This window comes from Enhydra lutris, unplaced genomic scaffold (assembly GCF_002288905.1).
Source record: "Enhydra lutris kenyoni isolate GAN:26980312 unplaced genomic scaffold, ASM228890v2 scaffoldscaffold13, whole genome shotgun sequence".
In the NCBI taxonomy this organism is placed as follows: domain Eukaryota; kingdom Metazoa; phylum Chordata; class Mammalia; order Carnivora; family Mustelidae; genus Enhydra; species Enhydra lutris.
Window position 1 is genome coordinate 57,177,842 of NW_019154097.1, and position 16,078 is coordinate 57,193,919.

General features: G+C 35.4%; 1 protein-coding gene across 1 annotated transcript in view; it reads left to right on the forward strand.

The window, feature by feature from the left end:
• Positions 1–16,078, forward strand: part of LOC111146327 (ATP-binding cassette sub-family A member 3-like) — a 195,964-nt gene that overhangs the window by 150,463 nt on the left and 29,423 nt on the right. The window contains exons 22-23 of the mRNA XM_022501838.1: positions 1,941–2,105; positions 15,042–15,229. Of these exons, the coding sequence (XP_022357546.1) occupies positions 1,941–2,105; positions 15,042–15,229 (353 nt within the window). The remainder of the gene's footprint in view (positions 1–1,940; positions 2,106–15,041; positions 15,230–16,078) is intronic.

The window sequence follows — 16,078 nt, forward strand, 5'->3', positions numbered from 1 at the left end:
TGACCTAGTTTACACAGATAATCTTCCCAGGACAGAAAATGTAATGGAGAAGGGTAGAGTACTGGTTTGAAGGGACAAACAGAAGAAATGTGACACAGAGACTATTGGATTTGGCAATGAGAAATTCAGTGTAGACTTCTATGTTCAGAAGGGTGAAGGAATGAAAACTGTGAATTGCCCTCACACTTAAAACACAATATACATTGGATTAAAAATTGTTGGGGTTTTTATTGGCAAGCATTTCTATCTTTTTGTTTCAGTTGTAGAATTTAGTTATGAATCACTTTCATACAAAAACCAGTGCCCTCCTTAATACCCATCACCCATTTAGCCCATACTCCCGGCCCACCTCCCCTCCAACAACCCTCAGTGTGTTCTATATAATTAAGAGTCTGTTTTATGGTTTGCTTCTCTCTTTCCCCCCCATGTTCGTCTGTTTCATTTCTTAAATTCTTTCTTAAATTCCACACAAGTAAAATCACATGTTATTTCTCTTTCTCTGCCTTATTCACTTAGCATAATACTCTGTAGCTCCATCCAAGTTGTTGCAAATGCTAAGATTTCATTCTTTTTTGATTGCTGTTGCTAGGACTTCTAATACTGTGTTGAACAAGAGTGGTGAGAGTGGGCATCCTTGTCCTGTTCCTGATCTCAACAGGAAGGCTGTGAGCTTTTTCCCTTTGAGGATGATATTTGCTGTGGGTTTTTCATAGATAGATTTTATGAAGTTCAAGAATGTTCCCTCTATCCCTATACTTTGAAGCATTTTAATCATGAATGGATGCTGGATTTTGTCAAATGCTTTTTCTGCATCAATTGAGAGGACTATGTGGTTCTTCTCTCTTCTTTTATTGATTTGTTCTATCACATTGATTGATTTGCGAATGTTGAACCATCCTTGTAACCCAGGATGAATCCCACCTGGTCATGGTGGATAATCTTTTTAATGTGCTATTGGATCCTATTTGCTAGGATCTTGTTGAGAATCTTAGCATCCATATTCATCAGTGACATTGGTCTGAAATTCTCCTTTTTGGTGGGGTCTTTGCTTGGTTTGGGGATCAGGGTAATGCTGGCTTCATAAAAAGAGTCTGGAAATTTTCCTTCTGCTTCAAATTTTTGAAACAGCTTCAGGAGAATAGGTGTTATTTCTTCTTTGAAAGTTTGGTAGAATTCCCCAGGGAATCCATCAGGTCCCGGGCTCTTGTGTTTTGGGAGGTCTTTGATCACTGCTTCATTCTCATTACTAGATATCGGTCTATTCAGGTTGTCAATTTATTCCTGGTTCAATTTTGGGAGTTTATAGTTTTCCAGGAATGCATCCATTTCATCTAGGTTGCTTAACTTATTGGCATATAACTGTTGATAATAACTTCTGATGATTGTTTCTATTTCCTTGGTGTTAGTTGTGATCTCTCCCTTTTCATTCATAATTTTATTAATTTGAGCATTCTCTCTTTTCTTTTGGATTAGTGTGGCCAGTGGTTTACCAATCTTATTGATTCTTTCAAATACCTCACTCATCTAGCAAGAAATTTCAGAATGCAGAAGCCAACAATAAACTGGGATTCAGAATCCCATGCTTTTCTGTTTTGTAACCTGGATGGGGAACACAGAAGAGTAGAAGGACTTAGAGCCAAGAGATGGGGATTTTAATAGCAGACCCACACATAAAGAGGGAAGAAAACAGATCCTAGGGAAACACCATTAGCAAAAGTCTCCTCTTGAACTCTGTAACTGACAAATCCAAGCCACAAGCTATCAAGGTGAATAAGTTTAGTGACTTAATAACTAATGTTTTCTCGATGATAATGTGTTAGATTGGTAATTCTCTGGCTTACAAAATGAATGGTTTAGTCATCTTGGGAAAGTTTGTTGTAATGGGAAGCTCCTTATTTTCTTATAATTAAAAAGCTAATCTATCATTTTTTTAATCATAGGTCTTGATTTTCCTCACTATGCCACAACCCTCATAGATAGTATCTTAGTGATGCTTCCTAGTTACAACTTTGCAATGTGTATCAGCAAATTCTTTGACGACTATGAGATGAAAAATCTGTGTGCCAGGCAAATTCCAAGTATACTTGTGAAGTGCAATAAAACGTGTGAGTATCTCGGGCTCCGTGGGTCCTTAAAAGTAATCTATTCCTTTCCAGAAGTTCGAAGATAAACCTGTCCTTCCTCTAATGGAGATAGTCAGGCTTGCTGTTTTGAGTGCTTTTCTGTACCAAAGTTTTTCTGTACCAAAATTATTTTCATAGACTGTGGGGATAAAGAGAAGCCTCAAAATAAAATCTAAGATAAATTTCATGAAGTCACCACCAGATTTAGAATGAGTTACTCCTAGTAACTCACATACTATGTGAAAATAGCTTTACATACATTATTTTAAGCTCTCAGAACACCCTACAAGTTAGCCATTATTATCTCAGTTTTATAAATGAGGAAACTGAACTTGTTACTAAACTGAACATTAAATGAGTTCTCTGGGCCATTTACCTGTGTCATACAGGTAAAGGAAGGTAAATTCACAGCCATATCAAAATCAGGAAAAAAAACATTCTACTAAATTATCTAATTTCATATTTTAAATTGATTTTTATTTTTTTTAAATTGATTTTTAAAATTGAGAAATAGCAAGCATATTTACTCTGAATGTGCGTGTATGTATGTGTGTGTGTGTGTGTGTGTGTGTGTGATTCATTCTGAAACACAATAATTTATATGTTGCCACAGAAAGAAAAATGTAATCATATTTGCCTAAATAAGAAATATCAAATGGATTATATTTTCGGGGTGCCTGGGTGGCTCAGTCAGTTGGTATCTGCTTTTGGCTCAGGTCATGATCCCAGGGTCCTGGGATTGAGCCCCACATTGGGCTCCCTGCTCAGCGAGGAGTCTGCTTCTCCCTCTTCCCCCTGGTCATGCTCTTTTTCTATCTCTCTCTCTCAAATAAAAAATAAAATCTTAAAAAAAAAACCCAAATGGATTATATTTTCTTACAATCGCTGAATAAGAAAAACTATATCACATTTTAGTTTATATCATATTTTGACCATAAATTCCTCTTTCTGATTTTTAAGAATAACTCCGTTCAGTTATTATTTATATACCACAGTCACCAGTTTTAATTAATTTATTTTACTTATTATTTTAAAGATTTATTATTTATTATTTATTATAAAGCTCTACAAACATTACCACAAACCAATGTTAGAATATTTCCATATCTGATATGTCTCCAAAGGCAAAGGAAACAAAAGCGAAAATAAACTTTTGGGACTTCATCAAAATCAAAAGCTTCTGCACAGCAAAGGAAACAGTCAACAAAACAAAGAGGCAACTCACGGAATGGGAGAAGATATTTGCAAATGACAGTACAGACAAAAGGTTGATATCCAGGATCTATAAAGAACTCCTCAAACTCAACACACACAAAACAAGACAATCATATCAAAAAATGGGCAGAAGACATGAACAGACACTTCTCCAATGAAGACATACAAATGGCTATCAGACACATGAAGAAATGTTCATCATCACTAGCCATCAGGGAGATTCAAATTAAAACCACATTGAGATACCACCTTACACCAGTTAGAATGGCCAAAATTATCAAGACAGGAAACAACATGTGATTGGAGGAGATGTGGAGAAAGGGGAGCCCTCTTACTCTGTTGGTGGGAATGCAAGTTGGTGCAGCCACTTTGGAGAACAGTGTGGAGATTCCTCAAGAAATTAAAAATAGAGCTTCCCTATGACCCTGCAATTGCACTACTGGGTATTTACCCCAAAGATACAGATGTAGTGAAAAGAAGGGCCATCTGTACCCCAATGTTTATAGCAGCAATGGCCACAGTTGCCAAATTATGGAAAGAACCAAGATGCCCTTCAACGGACAAATGGATAAGGAAGATGTGATCCATATACTCTATGGACTATTATGCCTCTATCAGAAAGGATGAATACCCAACTTTTGTAGCAACATGGATGGGACTGGAAGAGATTATGCTGAGTGAAATAAGTCAAGCAGAGAGAGTCAATTATCATATGGTTTCACTTATTTGTGGAGCATAACAAATAGCATGGAGGACAAGGGGAGTTAGGAGAAGGGAGTTCAGGGAAATTGGAAGGGGAGGTGAACCATGAGAGACTATGGACTCTGAAAAACAATCAGGGGTTTGAAGCGGCAGGGGTGGGAGGTTGGGGGATCCAGGTAGTGGGTATTGGAGAGGGCACGGATTGCATGGAGCACTGAATGTGGTGCAAAAACAAGGAATACTGTTATGCTGAAAAAAAAATTAAATTAAAAAAAAGAATATTTCCATATCTGAAAAAATCCCTCAGGCCTGTTTACAGTTAATTTTCATTACCACATACAGTCCAGACATCCTCTGCCTCTATAGGTTTAATATTTCTGGATATTTCATATAAATAGATTCAATTGCATGTATAAGTACAAGTACTAATATCCCTTTGAATCAGTATTTTTGTATCCTTGGTTAAACACCTAGTAATGCAATTGCATTCTATGTAAACTAAATTTAAATTTAAATAAAAACTTGGGAGGAAAAATCATTCACCACAATCAAATGGGATTTATTCCTGGTTTGCAAGGGTGGTTCAGTATTTGTAAATCCATCAACATGATACACCATGTTAATAAAAGAAAGGATAAGAATGATCCTTTATTATGATCATTTCCTAGATGCAGAAAAGGCATCTGACAAAATACAACATCAATTCTTGATAGGAACCCTTAACAAAGTAGGATTACAGGGAACATAGCTCAACATAATAAAGGCCATATGTGGAAAACCCACACCTAATATCATCCTCAATAGGGAAAAACTGAGAACTTTTCCTCTATGGTCAGGAAGAAGACAAGGATTCCACTCTTTTTTTTCTTCTAAGATTTTACTTCAAGTTAGTTAACATATATAGTGTTGGTTTCAGGAGTAGAATTTAGTGATTCATCACTTACATATAACACCCAGCGCTCATCACGTCACGTGCCTTCCTTAATGACCATCATTTAGTTCATGCTTCCACCCACCTTTCCTCCAGCAACTCTGTTTGTTTTCTAATTAAGTCTCTTACTGTTTGCCTTCCTCTCTGTTTTTCTTATTTTTTCTTTCCCTTCCCTTATGTTCATGTTTTGTTTCTTACATTCCACATATGAGTGAAACCATGTGGTGTTTGTCTTTGTCTGACTGGCTTATTTCATTTAGCCTAATACACTCTGGTTCCATGCATGTTATTGCAAATGACAAGCTTTCATTCTTTATGATAGCTGAGTAATATTCCATTCTGTAGATAGACCACATCTTCATGTGTGTGTGTGTGTGTTTAAGAGACTCACTATAGGGCGCCTGGGTGGCTCAGTGGGTTAAGCCGCTGCCTTCGGCTCAGGTCATGATCTCAGGGTCCTGGGATCGAGTCCCGCATCGGGCTCTCTGCTCGGCAGGGAGCCTGCTTCCCTCTCTCTCTCTCTCTCTCTCTCTCTCTGCCTGCCTCTCTGTCTACTTGTGATCTCTCTCTGTCAAATAAGTAAATAAAATCTTTAAAAAAAAAAGAGAGACTCACTATAGATTTATTTATTGTGTTATGTTAGTCACCATACAATACATCATTAATTTTTGATGTAGTGTTCCAAGATTCATTAACACCCACTGCTCCATGCAATATGTGATAAATGGGATTGAGATATACCACATCTTCTGTATCCATTCATCAGTTGGATATTTAAGCTCTTTCCATAGTTTGACTATTGTTGATAGTGCTGCTATAAACATTTGATTGCATGTACCCCTTTGCATCCATTTTTTGTAAAGGATGTCCACTCTTAATCAACATAGTACTGGAAGTCCCAGCCACAGCAATCAGACAACAAATAGAAATAAAAGGCATCCAAACTGGCAAGGAAGAAGTAAACCTTTCACTATTTGCAGATGACATAATACTGTATATAGAAACTCCAAAAGACTACTGTGCCCCTTTGCATCTGTTTTTTTAAAGGATGTCCACTCTTAGTCAACAAAGTACTGGAAGTCCTAACCACACCAATCAGACAACAAATAGAAATAAAAGGCATATAAATTGGCAAGGAAGAAGTAAAGTTTTCACTATTTGCAGATGACATGATATTGTACATAGAAACTCTAAAAGACTACTGAAAAACTACATGAATTCAGAAAAGTTGTGGGATACAAAATCAGTGTACAGAAATCTTTTGCATATATAGACCAATAACGAAGCAACAGAAAGAGAAATTAAGGAATCAATTCCATTTATAATTGCACAAGAAAAAATAAGATGCCTAGAAATAAACCTAATCAAAGAGGTAGAAAGGCTTGTACTCTGAAATCTATAAAACACTGATGAAAGAAATTGAAGATGACAGAAAGAAATGGAAAGACATTCCATACTCAAGGACTAGAAGAACAAATACTGTTTAAATGTCCATACTACCCAAAGCAATCTCCACATTTAACACAACTCCTATCAAAATAACACCAGCACTTTTCACAAAACTAGAACAAATAATGCTAAAATTTGTATGGAGCCACAAAAGTTCCCAAATAGCCAAAACAACCTTGACATTGTTTTCTTAATTTTATTTTCTGCTATTCACTGCTCGTATATGGAAATCCAAATGATTTTTTTTAATATTTTATTTATTCATTTGACAGACAGAGATTACAAGTAGACAGAGAGGCAGACAGAGAGAGAGAGGGAGGGGGAAGCAGGCTCTCTGCTGAGCAGAGAGCCCAATGCGAGGCTCGATCCCAGAATGCCGAGATCATGACCTGAGCCGAAGGCAGAGGCTTTAACCCACTGAGCCACCCAGGCGCCCCCCCCCCAAATGATTTTTTGTATGTACTTAAAATCCTATGACTTTTTGGTCTTATATCCTGTGCAATGAATTGACTCATTTATTAGTTTTAATAGTTTCTTGTTGATTCCTTAAGATTTTTCCCATATGGAGGGTTATGTTTTTTGTGAATACCCTTACTTCTTCCTTCCAAAATTAAGGTTTCTTTTATTTTTTTCTTTCTTTTTTTATTATTTATGTTAGTTAGCACACAGTACATCATTAGTTTTTGATGTAGTGTTCCATGATTCATTATTTGCATATAGTGCTCATTACAAACTGTGTCCTCCTTAATATCCATCACCATTCTACCCTATCCCCCTCCCCTCTGAAACCCTCAGATTGTTTCCTGGAGTCCATAGCCTCTCATGGTTCATCTCCCCTCTCTGATTTCCACCCCTTCAGTTTTCTTATCCTTCCCCTAATGTCCTCTGTGCTATTCCTCATGTTCTGCATATGAGTGAAACCATATAATTGTCTTTCTCTGCTTGACTTATTTCACTTACCTTAATCCCCTCCAGTTCCACCGATATCTATGTAAATGGTGGGTATTCATCCTTTCTGATGGCTGAGCAGTATTCCATTGTATATATGTACCCATCTTCTTTATCCATTCATCTGCTGAAGGGCATCTTGGCTCCTTCCACAGTTTGGATATTGTGGACATTGCTGCTATGAACATTGGGATGCATGTGCCCCTTCTTTTCACTACATCTGTATCTATGGGGTAAATACCCAGTAGTGCAATTGCTGGGTCATAGGATAGCTCTATTTTTAAATTTCTGAGGAACCTCCATACTGTTTTCCAAAGTGGCTGTACCAACCTGCACTCCCACCAACAGTGTTAAGGGGGTTCCCCTTTCTCCACATCCTCTCCAACATTTGCTGTTTCCTGTTTTGTTAATTTTTGCCATTCTAACTGTTGCAAAGTGGTATCTTATTGTGGTTTTGATTTGAATTTCCCTGATGGCTAATGATGGTGAACATTTTTTCATGCGTCTGTTAGTCATTTGTATGTTTTCTTTGGAGAAGTGTCTGTTCGTGTTGTCTGCCCATTTTTTGGCTGGATTATTTGGTTTTCAGGTGTTGAGTTTGAGAAGTTATTCATAGATATTGGATACCAGCCCATTTGCAAATATCTTCTCCCATTCTGTGGGTTGCCTCTTAATTTTGTTGACTGTTTCCTTTGATGTGCAGAAGCGTTTTATCTTGATGAGGTCCCAAAAGATCATTTTTGCTTTAGTTTTCCTTGCCTTTGGAGACAGGTCTTGAGAGAAGTTGCTTGCCTGATGTTGAAGACATGTTCTCCTCTAGGATTTTGTTGGATTTCTGTCTCACACTGAGGTCTTTCACCCAGTTTGAGTTTATCTTTGTGTATGGTGTAAGAGAATGGTCCAACTTCATTCCTCTGTATATAACTGTCTAATTTTCCCAGCACCATTTACTGAAGAGACTGTCTTTTTCCATTGGATATTTTTTCCTGATTTGTTGAAAATTAGTTGACCATAGAGTTGAGGGCCCATTTCTGGAGACTCTCTTCTGTTCCACTGAACTATGTGTCTGTTTTTGTGCTAATACCATGCTGTCTTGGTGATCACAGCTTTGTAATATAGCATGAAATCAGGCAACATGATGTCCCCAGGTTTGTTTCTCTTTTTCAACATTTCCTTGGACATTCAGGGTCTTTTCTATATTTTATTTTACTGACTAGAACTTCCAGTACAGTGTTGAATAGAGGTGATGGAAATAAACATCCTTGCCTTGTTCCCAGTCTTAAGAGGAAAGCAATCCAGTCATTCATCATTAAGTATGATTTTTAGCAGTAGGTTTTTCATAGATTCTCTTTCTAAGTTTGAGAAGATCCATTCTAGTCCTAGTTTATTAAGAGTTTTTGCCTTGAGTGAGAGCAAGTGCTTTTTCTGTGTCTTTGAGATCATTTTAATATAATGTCTTAAGTTAATTGATTTTTCTGATGTTAAACCATATTGTTTAAGAGGACTCTGATGTTAATTTTAATTTCCTTTTGCAGATAGCCTCTGAAAACTTCTATCTTCAGAAAATCATTATCTTTGATGTTGTGAAATTGTATCATGAACTATCCAGACATCAATTTTCCCCCTTAATTTTGTTTAGCATTTGATGGCAATTTCAACCCAAAGGCTCTAGTCCTCATTAAGTGCTAGGAGACAATCTATAATTTCATTTATAAATTTTCCTCCATCCCTTCTGTTTTCTCTTTCTTGAACTCTTACTATTTGCTGTACCTTGTATTCTAATACTGAGGAAGACAGATCTCTGGTTTCACAAGACTTTTATTGTAAGGGTTGGGACAGGTGGGAAAAAATTAAAAGGTTAGTAAATAAAAACAATGGTTACATGTAGAAATAAAACAACAAGAGGGATAAATGAGGTAATTGGATAGAATAACACAGGCACCTGGGTGGCTCAGTCAGTTAAGTGTCTGCCTTCAGCTCAGGTCATAATCCCCAGGATCCTGTGTCAAGCTCCCTGCTCAGTGGGGAGCCTGCCTCTCCCTCTACCTCTTCCCTTCCCTCTGCTTTCCCCCTTCCTCATGCTCACTCTCTCTCCCAAAAATACAAAATCTTTCTTAAAAAGTAATTTAGGCTACTCCAGATGGAATTTATGGAGGACATCTCTGCGGAGTGGTATTGGATCTGATGACTAAAAGAATGAGATTGAACTAGCCAATGAAGAGCTGGAGGAATGACATTCTAGACTGATGGAAGAGCAAGAACAAATGCCTCAAATTAGAGAAGGACCATATGTGTTTAAAGAACAGAATTGAGGCTTGTATGGCTGGTATAAAGTAGAAATAAAGCTGTACAATACCTTTATTAAATACCCTAAATACTGTTTCACAAGACCACAACAGAAATGTTTCATTTAGAGCTTCTCTGGGATTTTGTCTCTTAGAGCCCAATTTTTTTTTCTTCTGTGGTTTATGCATGACTACCCACTGAGACATCTTTCCCTATTACAAAAAGTCAACAAAATTGCAAGTTATCTGTTTCCAATTATTTCCCCCACTTCTATTCTCCATGTTTTTATAGATTTATACATTTTTGTATATCTTTAATGATATTTGAAAGATTTTAGGGAAGCAAAGAAGCAAATGTGTGTGCTCAACTGACCATTTGAATGTGGGAAATCTGAAGTTTTTCAGGTAACATGGGAATTATTTGATTTTTGATATAGCTAAGCTTATGAAGCTGTCTAAATTTGTCATATTTTTCCTGGGAGAGTTTTACCAACTTCTTCAGTTATTGGTCTATTCTTTCTATTGTTCAATTCACATGAGTATGGCAATTTATATTTTTCTTTTAAAAAAATTATTTATTCTGAACTCATGACTAATGGCCAATTAATCTCTGACAAAGCAGGAAAGAATATCCAATGGGACAAAGACTTTTCAACAAATGGTGTTGGGAAAACTGGACAGCAACATGCAAAATAATGAAACCTGGCCACTTTCTTATACCAGATACAAAGATAAACTAAAAATGGATTAAAGACCAAAATGTGAGACTTGAAATCATAAAAATCTGATGAGGGAATACAGGCAGTAATCTCTTTGACACCAGCCATTGCAGCCTCCTTCTAGATATGTCTCCTAAGGCAAGGGAAACAAAAGCAAAAATAAACTATTAGGACTTCATTAAAGTAAAAAGCTTCTGCACAGGGGTGCTTGGGTGGCTACATCAGTTAAGCATCCAACTTTTGATCTCAGCTCAGATCCTGATCTCAGGGTCATAAGTTCAAGCACTTGATTTAAGTCTACTTTAAAAAGAAAAAAAGAAAAAGAAAAAGAAAACTTCTGCACAGTGAAGGAAACAATCAATAAAACTAAAAGGCAAACTACGGAGTGGGAGAAGATATTTGCAAATGACAAACCAGATAAAGGGTTAGTATTTTAAATACACAAAGAACTTATAAAACTCAACACCTGAAAAAAGAATGATCCAATTAAAAATGCACAGAAAACATGAATAGACATTTTTCCAAAGAGGACATCCAGAGGGCCAACAGATATGAAAAGATACTCAATATCACTAATTATCAGGGAAACACAAATCAAAACCACAGTGAGCTATCACCTCACACCTGTTAGAATGGCTAAAATCAACCATACAAGAATCAACAAGTGTTGGTGAGGATGTGGAGATAGGGGAACCCTCTTACACTGTTGATGGGAATCCAAACTGCTGAAGCCACTCTGAAGAACAGTATAGAGGTTCCTCAAAAAATTAAATAGACCTACCCTATGATCCAGCAATGGTATTACTAGTTATTTACCGAAAGAATACAAAAATTCTGATTTGATGGGATACATGCACCCCAATATTTATAGCAGCATTATCTACAATAGCCAAACTATGTAAAGAGCCCAAATGTCCGTTGACTGATGAATGGATAAAGAAGATATGGTGTGTGTGTGTGTGTGTGTGTGTGTGTGTGTGTGTGTGTGTGTATATATATATATATATATATATATATATATAGCTGAGTTATATATATGAAACCTTGCCATTTGCAGTGACATGGATGGAGCTAAAGAGTAGTATGCTAAGCAAAATAAGTCAGCCAGAGAAAGGCAAAAGCCACATGATTTCATACATATGTAGAATTTAAGAAACAAAACAAAAGAACATGGGGGCAGGGGGAAGAGAGGCAGAGACAAACCAAGAAGCAGAGTATTAACTATAAAGAACAAAGTGATGGTTACCCGAGGGAAGGTGATGGAGGAATGGGTAATGTAGGTGAGGGAGATTAAGGAATGCAGTTGTGATAAGCACCAGATGTTGTATGGAAGTGTTGAATCACTATATTGTAGACCTGAAACTAATATTATACTGTATGATAACTAACCGGAATTTTAAAAAATCTATATTTTCTTTTTAAAAAGTTGCTATAAAATATGAGTTTTGCAAAAAAATTATTCTGATTTCCAGTCACTGACATAAAATTGAATATAGTTATTTTATTCTCTTCTGTAAGTCCTATCTATTTTCCTCTTCCTAATATAGTATACTTGGGGGGAGGGGTTCCCATATATTTTATTACACTTGATCACCAAAGGCTTATATAAATATACATCATTTTCAGAAATCAGCCTTTATTTTTATTCTCTCTTTTTAACTTTTTAATTTCTATTTTGTTAATTGTAACATTTAAAATTTTCTTGTCCTCTTTCAAATTTCTAAGTGAATATTTACCTCTCTTCTATTTAGAATAAAGTCTTAACAAAGGTATATATCTAATTAGGTTCTTTATATGTAATTTAATATTATAGTTTAAATTTAAGTTTTAAAAAATTTCTATTTTGTTCATTTCAGATATTCTTTGTATAATTTGATTCTGCCTTTGCTTTACTTAGTGTTACTGTGTATGGTCACAGTATTTGGCAATTATACTATAAAACTATATCACAAAATGAAAAAACAACCCAGAAAATGGGAGAAAATGTTTGCAAACCATATATCACGTAACAGGTTAATATTCAAAATAGATAAGGAATGAGGTCAACTTAATAACAAAAATGATCCAGTTTAAAAATGGGCAGAGAACCATAGGGGAAGGGAGGGAAGACTGAATGGGAAAAAGTCAGAGAGGAAAACAAACCATGAAAGACTCTGGACTCTGGGAAACAAACTGAGGGCTGCAGAAGGGGGGGGGGGGGATGGGGTGACTGGGTAATGGGTGTTAAGGAAGGCATATATTGTGATGAGCACTGGGTGTTGTGCACAACTAATGAATCTTTGAACACTACATCGAAAACTAATGATGTACTAGTATATGTTGGCTAATTGAACATAATTTAAAAAATAAAAAAAATAGGCAGTAGAACTAAATAGACATCTTTGTAAAAAGAACATCAAAATGGCCAACAGGCACATGAATAGATACTCAACATCGATAGTCATCAACGAAATGCAAATCAAAATCACAATGAGCTATCACTTCCTATTAGATATCTATACCTATTAGAATACCTATCTAGATATCTAACACCTATTAGAATGGCTGAAATCAAGAAGACAGTAGATGATAGGTGCTGACAAGGATGTGGTGAAAAGGGGACTTTTATACATTGTTGGTGGAAACTTAAATTACCCCAACCACTATGGAAAATAATATGGAGATTCCTCGAAAAGCTAGAAAATACATCTACCACATAATCCAGCAATTCCTATTCTAAGTAGATGCCCAAAGGAAATGAAAACAGGCTTTTGACAAGATAAACCCACTGCCATGCATATATCGCAGCATTATTCACAGCAGCCAAGATATGGAAACAACCCAAATGCCCACCAGTGGATGAATGGGTAGAAAAACAATATGGTACATAAACACAATGGAATGATATTCAGCCATGGAAACAGAAGATGCTCTTCCATTTGAGACAACATGGGTGAAATAAGCAAATTATGCTAAACAAGATTAGTTAGACGGAAACAAGTACTGTATGGTATCACTTATATCTAGAATCTAAGAAACTTAAACCTGTAAAAAAACGGTAAAATTTTGGTTAACTGGGAGTAGAGGACAGTTGTTAAGAGTGATGGTGTTTAAAGTTACAAACTTATAATGAGTACTAAATAAACCATAGAGCTCTAATGCACAATATGATAAACATAGATAATAATATTGTACTATAATTATGTAATGTAATCAATATTACTACATTGGCAATCACATTCTAATCCATAAATTTTTTGAAATAGCATGCTATAACACCTTAAACTTACACAATGTTAAATGTCAAATGTATTCAATAAGAAAAGCATAGTAGGACATCACTTCTTACCCATGTGGATGGCCATAATAAAAAAATGAAAAATATCAAAGGTTTGGGGAGAATGTGGAGAAGTTCTTACTCTCATATATTGCTGGTATGAATGTAAAATGTTGCAGCTGCTGTGGAAAACAGTTTGGTGGTCCCTCAGAAAGTTAAACATAGAATTACCATATGACCCAACAATTCCACCCCTGAATATATATCCAAAAGAACTGAAAAGAAGTATTTAAACAAGAACTTGTACACAAATACTCAGAGCAGCATTATTCATAATGGTTTTTTCTCAGAAAAATTGGAAGCAATCCAGATGTTCATGCTCTGATAAGTGGATAACAAAATGTGGTATATCCGTACCAATGGAGTAATATTCAACAATAAAGAGAAATGAATTACAGGCAGGTGTTACAACATGGGTGAGCCTTCAGAACATTACGCTAAGTGAAAAGAGCCAGATACAAAAGGCCACTTACTCTATGATTCCATTTATATTTAATGTTTGAAATAGGCAAATCCATAGAGACAGATTAGTGGTTACCAGTGGTTAGGGGGAGGGGGTTAATAATGACTGTTTCATAGATACTGGGTTTTCTTTTGGGGTAATTAAAATGTTATGGATCTAGGTAGTGGTAATTGCTATACAACATTGTGAAAATATTAAGTGCCGTTGAATTATACACTTTAAAAAGGTAAGTTTTATGTGTATTTTGTTAAAATAAAACAAATTGCATTTCTTCATATTGGTACAAATCAGAAAACACAATTCTGATAAAAAAGAGTAATTTATCTCACATTTCAGAGATGTCTGCTATTTGGACATGTAGAATTTAGCCATTTGTATTAGCTAATTTTCTCTGTAGTAAGGCCAAAAACTATAAGCTATTTTCCATTTACATTTCAACTATTTGTTTTCTTCCTTACAATTATTGCCATCATATTCTTTTTTTACTTAAAATTTTTACCTATTTATATAATAAAGGTTTTTCTTACTTTAAAGGACTTTAATTGTTTGGCATGACCTAGGTATGCCACAAATACCTTTATTTTGTTTGCTTTCTTTAATTACTAAGCATTGTTTTCATGGAGGCTCACTCTTTAAAATTCATTGAATATGTGGTTATGTTGTCCTGGTAAAAACTAGAGGAAAAAAATCACTGGCAGAAGAACTTTTATAAAAAACATAAATATCCAGAAAGATAAATTAATAAAATATTAAGATAATTATTTCCCATATTCTATACTTCCTTAAATCTAACTTAAAATTCATTTGACCCTATATTTCTTAACTTTGGTGTCACCTTAGACTTTGTATCAGTTTTTAAAGTAAGGCTATTTGTTTTTTATCATCCTCAGCTACTGAGAAGAGTGTCTATAATTTTGGAACACATGGGATTGCAAAGTATTTGACTGCATTGGCTGTCTTGGGCTTATTTTATCTCCTCTTGCTTTTGTGTGTGGAGACTACATCCTGGAGCCTGCAAAACTTTATCTCTCATAAAATTTTATCTAATGTCCACAACCTATTCACAAAAGGCATGAAGGTGAGTAACTAACGTAGACTTTAGATACAATTCAAAGAAAGCTCATTATTAGGCCAAAATGTATGAATCTACATATTCTTACCTCTATTACTTGATAATGAAAATATCACACAGTTATGTCAAGATCTAACTGGAACTAATTTGAATCATAAGCCTCATTTTAGTTCGGTTGACTATGATAGAAAGCACTGCCTTGTGCACTTACTGTCTTTGAGATGTATTTGGTTATAATTATGGAATTGATTTCTTAAAAGTTATGTGGTGGTGGGTATTAAGAATAGTATGTTTTGGGATGAGCACTGGGTGTTATAGGCAGCTAATGAATTTTTGAACTCTACAACAAAAACTTATGATGTATGATATGATGGCTAACTGAAATATATATACAACTTATATATATATCACTTATCATCATATAACTTTTGATGTATAATGGCTAACTGAAACATATATATATATATATATATATAAACATATATATATATATGTTCTCTCTCTAAAATAAGTAAATAAAATTTAAAAGATTCTCTCTCTCTGCCCCTCCCCTCTTTGCACACACACACTCTCTGAAAAAAAATACATCATTTTCATTTCACTTCATCTCTTCTCCCACTCCATAGTCTGCCTTTTAGTTTTGTTGATTGTTTCCTTCACTGTGCAGAAGTTTTTATTTTGATGAAGTTCTAATAGTTTATCTTCGCTTTTGTTTCCCTTGCCTCAGGAGACATATCTAGAAGGAAGTTACTACAGCCAATGTCAAGGAGGTTACTGCCTGTATTCTCCCCTAGGATTTTTATCCTGTCTCAAATTTAGATCTCGAATCCATTTTGAATTTATTTTTGTGTGTGG